This window comes from Paralichthys olivaceus, chromosome 16 (genome assembly GCF_024713975.1).
Source record: "Paralichthys olivaceus isolate ysfri-2021 chromosome 16, ASM2471397v2, whole genome shotgun sequence".
NCBI lineage: Eukaryota > Metazoa > Chordata > Actinopteri > Pleuronectiformes > Paralichthyidae > Paralichthys > Paralichthys olivaceus.
In genome coordinates this window covers 11,011,826-11,028,372 of record NC_091108.1, presented here as the reverse complement: position 1 = coordinate 11,028,372, position 16,547 = coordinate 11,011,826, and the positions used below count along the sequence as shown (strand labels likewise).

The following is a 16,547-nucleotide window of genomic DNA, read 5'->3' as shown; positions in this document are numbered from 1 at the left end:
TACAGTCTGTCTTTGGCAGTTGGACTAGACTTGGAGCAATTATTTCAGTGACTGACACATGGTCCACACACAGACACAGACCTTCCATTATTCTGCTTATTTCTGCTTTGTTATTTGCTGCTTTTGTCCCATCGTGCCTTTCTTTTTCCCCTTCATCCTCCTTTTTAGTGGTTCATAAGCAGTCTTGATGGCTCTTTGAAACCCTGAGGCAGACAATTTAATGGTTTTTAGTTTTAGTCATCAGTGTTTGCCGGGTGTTTTCGAGACTCACCTCTCTTTTTTTGAAGCCTGTCAGGTGCTCAAGGGGCCCTGTCATTGCTAATCTCCTTTCCCTCTGAGTATGCCACCTAATTGCAGGTGGTTGTGAATGGGCTAATCTACACCAGACAGACGGTTGGCTTGTCTCCACTCCGGTAGCTGCAATGCTTAATTTTTAGGTGAAACAGGAAAAAGGCTTGGAGCTGTTTGAGGAGGATAGCCCTCAGCTTGGCTTGCGAGGAGTCACGGAGGAGTTTCTCTCTGAAACGTGCCGTTAGCATTTGGCCGGCAAGGTTATAATATCTGAGAGATGAGAGGAGCATGAACAGAGGAAATATGTAAAATAAAGGGAAGATGACACCAATTGTTGTGGTCACAGCAGTGGTTCTGAGACTGTGGGCCAGCTCTCCCCAGGGGAGGAGTGTAGAGCCTCTGCAGGGGGGCTGTGGATGACCAGGGAAAATATGAGTCATTATAAGTTCAATGATGGATTTATAGAGAAAATAAACCGACTGCTACCATGCTGAGCTTAATTTCTCTTTTTTATTCTTTTTTATTTGTTCCACTGTCATTGTCAGTAATTGATAAAAAAAAAAAAACTGTGGGGTTAGGAGAGGGTGAAAAAAGTTTACAGTATGATATTTGGGGATAAAAATAGGAATCAGGAACAATGGCACCAATCAGGGACAATAAGTATATCATTAGAAATTAGAAGATATTTATAAGAAATTTACGAGGCAGGTTAGAAAATCATGGGTCACTAATAGGCAGTATTTGTACATAATTCATTTTTGTGCAGCTACTGTTAGATGAAAGTGAGCTGTGTCCTGGAGGGCTATAGCTGACTCCTTCTGTTATAGATGCCCTGCTCTTTCCCTACATTCCCTCTTCACTGTCTTCCATTCTTTCTCTTTTATTTCAGTTCCTTTCAAACTTCACTGTCAGTATTACAAGTATACAGTATTATCTGATATAAGAAAGTAAAACAATTTCTCTAAATTCCAACATGTATATGACATTTTAACTACCCTCCAAAAATAATTTGATTCAAGTAATTTATCTCATCTCTGCAAGAAGGCAGCTCCGGGGCTGAACACATACATGTTTTGAAAGTGCTGTGAATGGTGCTGCTTGATCTAATCTTAGATTTCAGTATGGTCTTGCAGCTTCTAGTGACTGTATTTAGTATTTATGCAGGATTTCCTTGTGTTTATCCAGTGTTCCTTCATAGATCATCTTTTGTCTGTGGTGGTCCTAAGATGATTATGAAAATGATTAAATGACATGTAACAGTCACAAAAACATCAGAATCAAAGGAGTCTCTGTTCGGAGCAGAGGTTTCATCTTCGCTGGCCCGCCAAAAGATTATATGGTGTTTAAGCTCAACACGCTACAGCTACTTCTGCCATTTCAAATTCAATTAAGTCACCACCAAGGCTCATATAACCAAGAGCAGATGGACTGGACTCAGGCAGAGAGAGTGAATGTGGGGACCCGATGTTATCTGGACACATTATGGCACCTGATGTGGTCCAGTGAGAGCACCATGTCTGCATGAGATGTTTCTGAGCCAGCTCCACTTAATAGATGCTGTAAATTTTTTTAAATGGCACTCAATTTTCTCAGTTATTCATTAAGGCACATTAATAATGAATGAATTTAATTATTTATGATTTCACTGAATTACTGAATCTAGAATTTGACAGAAACTCTGTTGGTTAAACTGTGAAACTTTGCCAGTGACTGGATAATGAGGTGATGGTTTACAACGTTCCAAAGAAGCTATTTACATCATGTTTCTCTTCCTCTAGATGTGGACAAAGAAAGTAAATGAGTAATTTCCCTCTTAAAGAATTATGAGCTGCTTACAGTTCACATCGGAAAACACAGAAAAAAGCCTAAAGCCCGGGGACTCCTGCACAACACATAAGTTACAAGTGACAGCTTCTAAAAGAATGGCACCTTATTGACACACATTTTCCCTCGGTTCCACCCTCAGACATACATGGACGTATGGCTGCCACTGCACAGCGAGGCCGTGAAGCTGCGAGGCTGTAAACGATGAAAGATGGCCTGTTACTCTGCGCTTTGTGGTCGATGCCTCTGCCGAACATGCCACCCATAATGGATAAGCTGCTTTCCAAATGGCTGAAGCCGCAGCTCGTGTTGTGTAGCCCGGTAGCTGCTGTCGCTCTGCATCTAGTGGTGTAGAACGTCTGGGGTAACTCGATCCATCATAGACTGTAACTTCAGAGCAAATGCGGGCTCCCTCAGAAAGTAGCAGTGATGGAAAAAAAGGCTCTAATAACATATAGAGACTGTCAGGCAGCAGAGTTATATCGCCTGTAAGAGCAAAAAGAACAGCGCTTCTTTGTTCAGAGGGTGACAACATAACAGCAGCGAGAGAGAAGGAGACCTGTGCTCTGCAGGAGAACAAGACAAAGTTAAATTCAAGCTTTAGTCAGATGGTTGCGAAATCAAATACATGAGATTACATTGAAATAGGAAATCACTTATACTGAATATCACAAACAAAACTGTACAACAAAAGATGAAACTATACAGGGTTCCACTTCTATAAACTTTGTAGCAAAAAATTGAAAAATAGAACAACTCACAGAGGCGTGCATAAATTTGCATAAACCCAACAGTGCCCTTAAAGTCAATCGATAAATTCCGTCTACTGGTTTTTGTGTAATGCTAACAACTAACAGACAAACAAACAAATGTGGATGAAAACATAATCTCTTTCGAAGATGTCACAATATTCCTAGTTTAAAACAATACTGAATCAAAGGCTGTTCTCCAGAGAACCAAAAGATCGTCTGCTGTTTTTCCATCCTCTTTCAGGATGCTTGTTGTCTTCAAGCATTTGTTTCTGCACCATGAAATTTGGGAAAATTACAGCACTGCAGCTGTTTCAGGCTTTAAGGAGATTTAGACAGCTGTGCAACGACTATTTTCCCTTTTTTAATCTACCAAATTGACTATTCCACTATTACAAGTGCATGTTTATTGGAGACTGGTGCCAATGAAATGACATTACAAATATGTGTCTTAACATGATGCAACAACAAACTACCTGCTGTTATGTATGCTGCCTATCTGTTGTCGAGTCATAATCATCGTATTATTGAATCTCTACTGGCTACTGTGCCCCCTGACCTCACAGGCCTCTTGAACTGAAACTGACCTGAAACCGAAAAATGTCCCTGAAAGACACACAAAGGGATCCACAACAAATAGTTACAAAATAACCAGACAGCCAGAAAGAGACGCTGAACAATGACAAATACAACCTCTTTCACTGTCTGTGTCTGGGAGCCCGTTATATTATAATACAGCAATGTGTTTGTTGTAATGACAAAACATTTACAATCAGCATGTCACACAACAGAAACTAACTGCTATTGATTTTTCTTTGTGTCCTATTGAGACACTGCACACTTTCTGCTACAGAAAGAAACTGGTACAAAAAATCAAACACTCCAATAAATGTGTCTGTTTGTATTCACATGAATGAAAGACCAAGTGAGCATTCTGACTCTATACTTGACATCGCTTCAGGTACTTGTTTTCGGCATGATCGCATTTTCATTTCATGTTCAGCGGAGGAAATGTTGAAAAATGCAGCAGTTATAAATTCTTTCAGTGGTTCAGCTCGAGGCAGACGGTGAAGCTGTGCAGCCGCAAGGACAGAAAAGTGACAGCAGGAGAAAAGAGAGGAAAGAGAGAAAGTTGGGGTGAACTGAGGGATAGCATGAAAACCACAAAGGCACAGTCGCCCTGAGCAGCACCATTAACTGAATATCATTCCACAACTCTTTCCCTTTTATTTCTATATTATCCTTATGAGATAATGGCATGAATAAAGGCGCATCATCAGTCAGTTTCCATGACGACTCGGCACTGACACAAGACTGACCTCGGCTAAGCCGCTGCCACAGAGGAATCATCTGAAATGATGATTGCTTTTACATCTCCCTTCACTTCCTCTGTGTCTGTCTCACTATGCCTCCGTGACTCTGTCTCTTTTATTTCTTCCTCTCTCTCTCTCTCTTTACTTTCACCGAGATTCCCTCTTATCCACACGCATCACGCACCACTAACTTGTACCTTCCACATGTCTCCTGGGACTCCTCAAGCACTGACTTTAAAAACACGACCACTGGTTGGATTGTGTGCTTGTGATGTTCATGAAGAGCTCTTTCTCTAGAGTACAAATTCTGCTTTGGTGAACGTTTGTCCAAAACAAAACTCTGGATAACAAGCAGATATATCTGGGAAAAGGTTTGCATGCTACATACGCTTTGATTTTACAACAAAAACAGCAGTGAGACTGGCCGTTTAATTTCTTCTTGCCAATGTGGTAAATGGTGAAATTTGGGCAACCTTTAGCTCCTTTGGTTGAAAGTCAGTATTGCTATGGCTTACTTGTTGCCTCTATCTTGCAACAGGAGTGGACCAACCACATTCCACTCTTGTGGGCAAAATCTGGGTCAGGGAAGAACTCTGCAGATCCTGATCAAGGAAGTGGATTGAGGAATTTTGTATTACTTTCTTTAACATTTTGAATTATGTGAACTGATATGTGTGTGAAATTTGGTAGAGTTGCTTTTTACAGCTTGGTTGGGATGGAGGAATTATTTGAACAACCCTTCCATTTATCTGGATATTTCTTGTTCTTTCTCATCTCTGTTTTATTTTTTTATCTCCTCCAGACATCAATGCTCCGACAAACCTCATCACCACCCAGGTAACAGAGGATACTGCAACGGTTTCCTGGGATCGAGTCCAGGCAGAAATCGAGGGCTACATGCTGAGCTACACCTCTTCTGAGGGCTCCAGCCTAGAGATTCCTGTAGGCCGCGACAGCACCTCGTACAGGCTGATTGGCTTGAGGCCGGGAGTCGTCCACACAGTCTACATCTGGGCCTTCAAGGGAGACAAAGTCAGCAGGAAGAGTTCAACTGAGGCTGAAACTGGTAAACTTTTAACAGAACCTGGGTTCATGACAGGAGTGATTGATTGAGAGTATAGGTTCAAACGCTGATCAATCTGATAATGCTGAAGACATGAAAGCTAAACTACTAACACATCGACTTTTTGAACATGATGGCAAACATTCTCACTTTCGTCTGCACAACAATCTGTGATGCTCAGATATTTTACAAGTTCCCAGGCAATGTAGGTTGTTTTCTTTAATCCTTATAGCCTGAGAACAGTGGGAGTTTGAGATTTTAATGTTTCTGTTTTCTAGGCTCCAGTCTGCAAGATGCTCTGTCTCCTCTTTGAACAATGCACCAATAGTTTCCTTTTAACTTTTTGTGTGATTTCTGTCCAATTTCCTTATCTTTTTTGCTTTTGCAAGAGGTAAAAAGCATCATTCACATTTTACACTTCCCACGCTAACCCCTCGTTACCTAACTGCCAAGAGGGAAGCTTTTACTAAAGAAGGCTGTACATGTAATTAGGTTGGACACCTAATTTAAAGGCAGCTTAGTTTAGCCTGGGGCAGGATGTCCACAAGAAATGTCAGACAAGCCAATCTCCACAAAGCCAGCTTTTTTGTTTCTCCTGTGATGTGTTATCTCTTAATCTGCTTGTTGTGAAGGTTAACAGCTGTTGCTGTCTGCTTGAATTTATGTTTCTGAAGAAATGCTGCAGGAGAACAGATTAGAGTACTGACTGGCATTTACCTAAAACTTTACAGACATTTACAAACTCAGCGGTAAAGGATGAGACATCGCTCACATTTGCACCGATGCACCTTTTAAATACCAAAAGCACTTAATGTCAGTGGCCAGGAATAATTAATAATAGAATTTAAAATTGTAATTAAAGATTTTCAGTATTCATATTTTCGTACACAATTCTTAAAAAAAGGTTCTTTTGACGAGCAAAACAGACACGTTGGCCTCATGCATCACACAACAGGAGGCAAAAATCTGAAGTGGCCTGGAACTCTATCTTGCATAATGTGTCTTGAAACTGCTGTTTGCAAATATTGTGTGCTGCTGTAGTTTGCATGTTGTTAACTCAGCTCATAATAGTCATAGTAACTCTGAAAAAAATACTTACATATAGTAGCAATGGGATATGATTTCAAACTTGAATGAGGAAACAAATATTTGGTTCATAGTGTCTTTTCCTATTAAAACATTTCACATATTTAAATTTAAAATTTTATAAATACATCCTAAATTTGAACAATGTGTAAAGTCCAAAGACTTAAAACTCAAACCTCTGCCCTCAGTCTCATCCAAGTTTGACATCTTCTCCACACTTTGTAACGTCTGCAGGTTAAGTTTAACAGGTAACTTCACACTGCTGATTGGAATCAGTCTTAGTAGTCTTGTAGTTTCTGGATGTAAAGTCATTTTACTAACCATGACTTCCCACGCAGAGCTGGATGCCCCTACTAACGTCTTGGCCCGCGATGAGACAGAGTCCAGTTTCAGGGTGTCTTGGGATCACACTCAGGCCGAAGTCGATGGCTACATCCTAACCTACAGCTCCTCTGAGGGCTCAAGCGTAGAAATCCCACTTGGATCTGACAGTAATTCTCACATGGTGACTGGCCTGAGGCCCGGCGTCCTCTACACTGTCTACATCTGGGCCGTCAAGGGGGGCAAAATCAGCAGGAAGATGTCAACACAGGCTGTGACAGGTCTCAGATCTACAGTTATCCAAATCCAAAACATTCAGTTCAGAGGGAAACCTCTTTTCCAGTGCTTGATGTCATCATACCTATGACTTTGTCACCCACCTATGTAATGTAGTTTGCAACCAGTAGCGTATTAATATCCTCCACTAACATCTTCCTCCAGAACTGGATGCTCCCACTAACCTGTTAGCCCAAGATGAGACAGAGTCCAGCTTCAGCGTGTCCTGGGATCCGGTCCAGGCAGAGATCGATGGCTACGTTCTAACCTACAGCTCGTCTGAAGGATCTAGTGGGGAGATCCCAGTCGGGCCTGACAGAACCTCTTACAGTCTGACTGGCTTGAGGCCGGGAGTTATCTATACTGTGTATGTCTGGGCTGTCAAGGGGAACAAAGCCAGCAGGAAGACCTCAACGCAATCAGAGACAGGTGTCAAACATATATATTTGTTGAACAGAAATTTGCTGATCCTTAAGATCTTTGGGTATAAACTATAATTACAGTAGTTTTGAAAAGACAGCAAAACAACTCACTTGTAAACCCCAAAGAAAAAAAGGTGGTTCTCACATGGTAGACTAATTAGTATCTTCTTGTTTGTGTAAGCATCTTTCTGTAGAATTCCTCCCTCCATTCATCCATTTACTTGCCAAAAGCTAATTCGGGTCAAAAGGAGCAAAGCAACCGTGATGTATTTTTTCCCAACAACTTATCTGAGCTCTGCTTGAGTTGTCTCACACAAACTCAGAGGTGTAATCCCTCCACCGTGTCCTGGGACCCTGCAGTCTCCTCTCATTCAATCATTTCTGGAGCCTAAAGAGGCCTTCAGGGACGTTCTCTCCAACTAGACCAATCAACTCTTAGCTCTGTCATGCAGACTGATGTCAGTCAACATGATGGGGTCCTCACCTCGCCCTCTTGTGTCCAACAGTCTGATTATTTCAGTCTAAGATTATGATAACAGATGAAGGATGGATTGAAGAAAGGAAACTATCCAGACCTTTGAAATAGCTCTCTGCTCACGAGAATGATATGATATCTGCATTACTACCATAAAATCCACTGTCATTTTGTCTCTAACTTTATGTAAAACCTAAAGTGTGGATCTATTGCTTGGTGTAGAGACCCACTACTCTGAATTGGATCGGTGAAATTTTCAAGAAAAAGGTTTAAATAGCCTGGAAGGAAATTGTCTGCAAAGTCTCAGGACATGTTTGACATTCTTCTTGAATGCAGGTTTCCGACTGAAGTTTCTTTGGTTTCCACAATCTGAGGCCTTCTTCATCTTCTATGCGGCTGAAAGATTTGAGACTTGAAATTAGAGTGCAGACACATTTTCAGCAAGCTCACAAAGCCAAATGTTTTGATGCAATCTGATTTCTCCCTGAAACTTGTAGAATCACCAACTGTGGAACAGTTGGCATTACTGGATATACCTGCTGAATATGATAAAACCAGAGTCAATAAGTCTAGATTCAAAGCAAACTCGTGTCCTGAGGCGAGGTCAACAATATTTAATAAGTACTTCTCAACCTCGAGCATAACTTTCATCCAACTTCACAGGTATTGCTCCCAACTCTCAGCATTTCTGGCTGAGCTACTGAATTCCCAGCCACAGGCCTCTCTGGTTTCAGGAATGGGCTCACATGTTCCCAGTTGTCTTAGCTTCCTGTAACTATGACTTTATTCAGAATTTTATGTTTATACGAATATTTTTGGCCCAGGAAGATAATAAATTTTGAGTATGTCATTAAACCAAATATGCGGTTATATCAATGGAAAAATAAATCGTTATCACAGCAGATCTGATGAAAACTCAGCTAAAGAGACTTCATGTCATTTACACCAAATACCCTCATGAAGGGGCAGCAAGCGTTCAAGTTCCGGCATCTGATGCAGATCTTTTTTAAGATTAAATACATTTACATAATCAAAATTATAATTTTACTCACAGTCATGTTACTAAAATTTGTAGACAATGCATGCTTAACAGTTTCCTTTCTCTTTTCTGCTCATGAGTTTGCATTAGTAGTTTGTTAACTACCTCCACTAACATCTTCCTCCAGGCCTCGACGCTCCTGCTAACCTCTTAGCTCGAGATGAGACAGAGTCCAGCTTCAGCGTGTCCTGGGATCGGGTCCAGGCACAAATTGATGGCTACATCCTAACCTACAGCTCATCTGAGGGCTCTAGTGAAGAAATCTCAGTCGGGCCTGACAGCACTTCTTATACACTGACTGGCCTGAGACCTGCGGTTCTCTACACTGTCTACATCTGGGCTTTCAAAGGAGGAAAAGTCAGCAGGAAGATCTCAACCAAAGCTGAGACAGGTTAATATACTTTGAACAGACAGGAATTTCAGTTGGTAACATTAATGTTCTAGTTTTTTCATCAAATAGGACTTCATCATCCAATTAATATACCAACAACATTAAGTATAATGCAGATAAGATAACTTCATAGCGCTGAGATTATTTTTGGTTGTGTTTTTAACAGTTAACTAGAAGTACACAGAACAAACATCGAAAAATGTCTACCGATCATTAACTTCACATCCACATACATTGAAACACATAACAACACTATGACATCCAGGAGTCTGGATGCTTTTCCAGACATAGTGTACTGTTTTTATCAAGGCTGCAAAATGAGTTTTACAAGATTCTTTATTAAAGGTCCTAATTGGGTTGTCTAAAAATATCTATAAACCTTGGTCTCTGTGACCGGATGAGTTATCATCAAATGATTTCTGAGTTACAGCTGCTTCCCCTCAAGGTTAAACAATATAAATATAATGAAAATTGTTTAATTGAATATAGAGATTAAGGTCATTTATTGTGGTGAGGATGACCTAAGTGACCAGAAGTTTAGGGATGTGACCATGCAGGGTGAATCAGGAGTCAGGGAATAAATCTGTATAATTCAGTTGCTGTACATTTGCTTTTTTTTATAAATGTACAGCAACTCAGGCTTCTGTAATTGTTTAGTGTATACTTCAAAACAACCAGCACGATCCAAAACACTGATTAAATCAAACTGTGGGGGTGTACCACATCTAAAAACCAAAAGAACTAGGGTATTGACTGACTGTCTTTGATTAATGCACGCTAGAGGGCAATCCATATGCCTTGTGTCATGCGATGTTTGATTTATTCACTTAGAATTTTCTTTCAAAGTCAAAATGTGTTTACTCTCAACTTGTGAACTACCACGAAGCACCAAATCTCCAGCGTTGACAGGAAATGGCTCCCACAGGCCTCACCATGTCTCTAGGTATCCCTCGTACCTCAGTGTGGGGTAAAAATAGCAGCAGCAGCACATGGTGAATGGTTTGCAACAGGGGTATCTTTGTACGAGCCAGATGAGCCGTAAAATCACCTTCTTTCAATTAGGCAGCAAATGGCAGAGTTTTGGATTATAAACTTGTCTCGTCGTGATTCATTAGAAACCGTCGCTGGCTGCAGACCAACACGGAGCTGGGTTCAAATAGGAAAGCCAGTGTGTCAAAAAGAAATCATCTGGGATGCAATAAAATGTGTGTTATTACATTTGTGACTTTATTGTACCGAGTAACAAGCGTCATTAACATGTCAGTTGTGTTCCATTGACATTTTCAGCAGCATCGCTTACCACTAATGATACCAGTGGTACAACTAAAATGCGTTTCTCCTCACAGCATTTCCTCTATCGTGATTCGATTACCAGAAAAGCTGTTTAATTTGCCTTTAGTAATTTGTGACAGTAAAACTGACAATTGGACAATAAAAGTAGAGGGTAAAATGTTTTTAGAAGAAGTGCAATAACAGTGTGAATCTTGATTTGAATTAATAATGGACTGTTTGACATGCACCTCTTCTAATTTCCCAAACCATGGGAGGTTATGTCTCCCGCTGTTACAGCAGGCGACTCTGTGTACGGCAGATTGTTTCAGCATCTGGTTCAGTTCAAACCTCCACAGCGGCAAACTGTCAAGTTTGTGGAGGAAGATTGTAACTCTGCAGGTAGGCGGTCGTTGTCTCTGGTGAGAATATTAACTGTCAAATGCATTTAACTGGATTTGGACTCATGAAGGGAATTGAAAATGACAGATATTTGTTAGCGTGTGGAAAACACTGGATTTTTATATGAGTATGAGAGAGGTTTGTGTAGACTGTATGAAAAAATGGACGAAGTGTCTTCACCAAAATATCCCAGATGCAGATGAACATAGATTAATATGATAAGAACTACCTACAGTGACAGAAACCATCTTTAAGAAAAAATGATTTGGATTGACTTTTTAGTTTGGTCCATGTCCTATCCAATAACACAGGAGGTGGGATTAATGATCAGTGCTGCAGTCAGCCACCAGGTAGCGACTGAGATGTTTGGCTTCACTTTCGGGGGGGGGGGGGGGTTGTTTATGTTGTTTGTACAAAGTTTACATACAGTTTGTATTAAAACACCTAAAAATGTAAGACATTACTAAAAACAGTAATAAAAACATCTGTACACACAGTTGAAAGCGCTCCAGTCTGACCACCACCACACAAATCCCGAAGACGCGTTGAAGAAATGAATCTTCTTGTGTTTTAATCCTCCCTGATTTATTCTGTCATTCACAGATATTGATGCCCCAAACGACCTGAAGGCTACTGATGTGACACTGGACTCTGCCTCTCTGACCTGGATTCCTCCTCTGGCGGACATTGAAGGTTACATCCTCACCTACAGAGATGAGGAAGGCAACATGGAGGTACTGAGCCGAACATAAACCAGATATAAACATAGGCTACAAAACTGAAAGGGTTACCCATAAAAGTTATAATATATCCTCATTTCAAAATACATATGGGAAACATTCTCCATTGGTTAAAAGCTGTTTTACTGTATATTTGCTTTAACTGCCCTTTAACGAAAGAGGGATTGTGATATATAGGACTCAAACCCTGTTTTATGTAAATATCCAACATGGACTCCATATATTCAACATTTAAATAAGGCATAGGTCGTCAAATGCATGTTGGATCTAATCTCTGTGGAACACTGACCTCTTGTGGCCAAAAATAGATTTATGCAGACGTAATGCAAATGTTTTTTCTTCATACTTCACAAGAATTCAATGGACTTTTCCCATATCAGGAGCATCTACATTATGTGAGACTTTTGCATCATATGACACTGAGTGGCTCTGTAAGAGTAATTTCTGTCACTTTGTGTCACGTTGTGGTCAGACTGTTGAAAAGCAGCTTGGAACCAGCGTCAGCAGTTTCGCTGTGTCCAGTCTCGAGACGGGGAAGAGATACATCGTCACCATCATTGCCTACAGAGGCAACAAGAGGAGTAAGGTGGTGGAGACGATCTTTAAAACAGGTCAGTGCTCACCACTTCAGATGTTATTGATGTGATGATGCTCTTCACTCTCCTGATATTTTCTTTTTCTTTACTGAAACACACATCACATTTTCCTCCCTATAGTTGGCCTCCTATACCCCTTCCCCATGGACTGTGTTCAGATCATGAAGAACGGAAATAAGAAAAGTGGAATCTACACCATCTATATTAACAACGACCGCTCCAAACCAATCGAGGTCCTCTGTGACATGGACACTGATGGAGGCGGTTGGCTGGTACAGATTATTGATCAACCACAGGACTATAAATATTTAAAAAAATATATATATTGTTTCATAAAATTGACCCTAGGGCCTGAGAACAGGAGATATTCATTAACAGCAAATAAATATAACACAACAAAAAGTAACACAAAGAATAATGATTAAAACAACTGAAAAAGAATCACAAGAAACATCAGATGACATCAGTGATTTAAAATCACCAAGGGGAATGTCAGACTACAGTTGTGGGACAGAGTGCAACTTATTCTATTCAAAGGTGCATATTACTAGCAAAACAACTGTTTTCAACTTTTCAGATGCTGCAGCGTCGTACAACCGGCAAGCTGGACTTCCTGAAACGCTGGAGGCAGTACATCGCAGGTTTTGGCAACATGACGGACGAGTTCTGGATCGGTGAGTGTGCTAATGATCCCTGGTTGTTTTTCATCTGCAGATACTGAAACATGCATTTATTTGAACAGTAAAGTAGCGTTTTCCTCTCCCCTTCATATTCTCCGTTTGTCTGTTCCCCTCAGGTCTGGATAAGATATACGAGCTCACCAACACTCCGACTCAGTACGAGCTGCGATTTGACCTGGGCCTGGGCTCAGAGCGGGTCTATGCTGTGTATGACAACTTTAAGATCGCTCCAGTCAAGCAGAAGTTCAAACTCACCATTGGCAAATACAGCGGGACAGCAGGTGGGTCGTAAAGTCTGTTCCCATTCACAGGTAGTGTGACAGGCTGAGACTGAACAGGCAAAATGTGCGGCTTTCTCATTTTCTCTCTGACACTTTTCTGAAATAGGAGTCATAGAAAAAAAAGAGAGGGCAGGGGTGGCAATGAGACAGACAGAGGTGGGAATAAAAGGGTTTCAGGCACCAGGCACCCCGCCGACCATTCTGTGGGGTGCTGGGAAAGCAAATACCCCACCCACAGTGGGTGGGATGTTTGTTTCAGATACCTATATTCAGTCAGTGATAGACAGTAGCTATATAGTAAAGGTGGTATTTGAAGAAGGCAGGGTTTGCATGATAAAGATACACAGAGAGTGTGCTGAAACAACATATACTGTGAAGGTCTCTGTTTCTGAAATGTTATCAAAGTATTAAACAAGGCTGAAGTCTGTTTTTTTCAGTTTTGGACTATTTAACTGTGCTCAATATGATTGTTGATGATTATTGGTGATCCCCAGGTGACGCCATGACCTATCACCAAGGCCGACCCTGGACCACTATCGACTCAGATAATGACATCTCTCTGGGTAACTGCGCCCTGACCCACCGTGGCGCCTGGTGGTACAAAAACTGTCACCTGGCCAACCTGAATGGCAAATGGGGAGACACCAGACACAGTTTGGTGAGTGAACATGGAGGCAACTCTGCACTTGATAAACGGTGTTTTTTGGCTTGTGAATACAAAATGCAATTTTCTCACCTGAGGTTCTATCAATCAGGACTAAATTTACCGGTGGTGGTTTAAAAATGGGTTTAGAAATGAACAAGACATTTAAGAAGTGAAAAAAGAGCAGCTAGCAGAGGTTCATCCTCAGATCATAGTGTTGGTGGATCGATCCCCAGCTTCTCTTGTCCTTGGTCCTTTCTCTTGTCACTTACCCTTAATAGCTTTTCAACAGTCAGTGATAGTTCCCTCTAATCGTAGGACATTTCATTTTTAAAATCTAGTTTCATAGCATGCAAAATTCAGACTTAACATACATGCACAGAAACACAAGTGCATTACATGTAGGATGTAACAAGTACATTTACTCTGTTGCTGTACTTAAGTACATTTTTCATTCATCTGTACTTAGTTGATTAATTTTCTGTCACTTTTCACTTTTACTTCACTATATCAGCAAATATATGTACTTTCTATTCCACTGTATTTTTACAACAGCTGAGACAAAGTCATAATTGATGTTGTGGACTGTTGCATTAGGGAATAGCCTACATGCTGCAAGTATATTTAAAATCAAGAACTTATTTACTTTTAAACTTTAAAAGTAGAAAATGTAATGTGCTATTTTTACTTGAACACATTTTTGTGTATTCATTATTATTTTTATTTAAGTAAAATGTTTAAGTACTCCACCACCGCATAACATGGTATAGAAATGAACTTTGGAGTAGTGTGCATTCACACCAGTAGGTGGCAGTGATGGTATTATGCTGTGACACTTCTCAAAGTTATCGGTTAACGGTCTTTGAATCTTGAAAATGGGACTGTCAGACATCATGGCCTCCCTCTACACTTCACATTTGTCTTTCATAGTGATGGATGATGATGTGAGTGGATCTTAAGCTGTTTTCCTTTCAGCGTTTGCTCTCCTGAATCCTCCTCCTGCCCAAAATAACTGCGTAGAAAATAAAACAACTCGGCTAAAGAATAAAAAATAAGTAGTTGCACATCTACTACTCAACGAACCGCTTCAATTGCTCCGATTAACAGACGCTGAAATAATATACAACAAACTCAGCTATAAAATCATGATCAAAGGATGTGTCACTGTAATTTGGGATAATTTCTCCAGATCCTTCACAAAAAAACAATAGACAGAGAGGGAGGCTGTTCTCTTAGACCACCACACTTGTAGTTGTTTTGTTCTGGATAGTCGAGGTGAGGCAGAAATGGCCTGAATCCATCAGCAGTGATAAGAAAACACATTTCTCACACCAGCTACAAACCATAAGTGTTTTTTTTCCAGGCTGATACGGTAACAACAACAGTTATTATGTCCAAGGAAGACTGATACTAAAGGAAATGGCGGGGTATTTTTTCGCCTCTCATCAATGTGATTTCATCCGTAATATTGCCGCTGCAGATGTCTCCTGCAATGTTTGTCAACGAAATGCAATAACAGTCAAAACAAGTTTGTGCTCACATGAAAACGAAGCCAGAGGCTGGTGTTTATTAGTGTTTGTCATCCTGCCTGTCCGTCACGCTGCCTGCCTCTTATGTGACAATTCATGCCTCTACTCACATTTCCTTTTATAACATTTTTTTGCACTTTTTCTTGCTTTGCTCTTCCTCCCCTCTTCCCAAACTCCTCTTCTTCTCTCTACTTTCCTGTCAGGGGGTGAACTGGGAGCCATGGAAGGGCCACCTGACGTCCCTCGACTTCACAGAGATGAAGATCCGACCTCTGGGAGCCTTGTCTAGCAGGAAGAGGCGATCATTGTTCGCCAGAGAGAAGACCAGAAACACAAACCTCCAAAAGAAACAGAGGAGCGCCCCCTTCTGAAACTACAACACAAGTCTTCAGCCATTCTAACCTGCCGTCACACTTGACTGGGATACATCTCCTCTTATTAGTGTTGCTGCAAGCACAAGTCCACAAATCTCTCTGAGTCTCCCCCATAAACTGAGGTTAAAGATTGACGACATGACAGCTCCCCAAAAGTGAAGCCAAAGCATCTTGATCACCACCTGGTGGCTAAGTGCAGTATCTACGAGGCCTTTCTATTGTGGCTCTATCCCCAATTGTTATACCACTCTGACTCCAAATGCGTTTGTATCTGGAACATTTTGGCTTCATTTTTGGATAGCGAGGGGAGAAACACATCCTCATATACAGTCGTGTTGATGATGTTAATACTTGGTCAACATGCACACTTTTTTAATAGGTGGGTGGGGGGTTGGGGACTGTGTGGGGACATTACTTAGGAGGTAACTTATTATCTGTTTGTCTCAAGTGAAATTCATCAAAATTCTTAGGTTTAGTGTGATTGCGGGAAAGTGGCAAACCTGAAAGTACCCTTGTTTTTCTTTTTAAACTCCTGTTTCACTGATTTTGGAAGAAACAATTATAACCAGGAAACAGTAGATCTGAGTAAAATTGGAAATCCCCCCAAAAATAATAATCCAATACTGCATTCATTTAAAGTTTTTTTTTATTTTATAACCTCGGGGTAGCAGCCCAGGATATTTGTATTATATTTGTTACATTCATGTTCTATGAATAACTTGAGTAGCAACTTTGCCTGTGTATAGTGGTATTGTCATCATAACATAAATGTTTGAAAGAAAA

At 40.7% G+C, this 16,547-nt stretch overlaps 1 protein-coding gene across 2 annotated transcripts in view; it reads left to right on the top strand.

The window, feature by feature from the left end:
- The window catches only part of tnn (tenascin N), a 32,506-nt gene extending 15,959 nt beyond the window's left edge, over positions 1-16,547 (top strand). Inside the window, exons 9-19 of one of the 2 annotated variants that reach the window (XM_020099952.2) lie at positions 4,980-5,243; positions 6,665-6,928; positions 7,089-7,352; positions 8,987-9,250; positions 11,525-11,655; positions 12,134-12,272; positions 12,378-12,529; positions 12,835-12,931; positions 13,054-13,218; positions 13,713-13,876; positions 15,594-16,547. In XM_020099952.2, coding sequence (XP_019955511.2) covers positions 4,980-5,243; positions 6,665-6,928; positions 7,089-7,352; positions 8,987-9,250; positions 11,525-11,655; positions 12,134-12,272; positions 12,378-12,529; positions 12,835-12,931; positions 13,054-13,218; positions 13,713-13,876; positions 15,594-15,761 — 2,072 coding nt within the window. In that variant the 3' untranslated portion in view covers positions 15,762-16,547. The remainder of the gene's footprint in view (positions 1-4,979; positions 5,244-6,664; positions 6,929-7,088; positions 7,353-8,986; positions 9,251-11,524; positions 11,656-12,133; positions 12,273-12,377; positions 12,530-12,834; positions 12,932-13,053; positions 13,219-13,712; positions 13,877-15,593) is intronic. The other variant, XM_069511876.1, reaches the window with a different exon arrangement.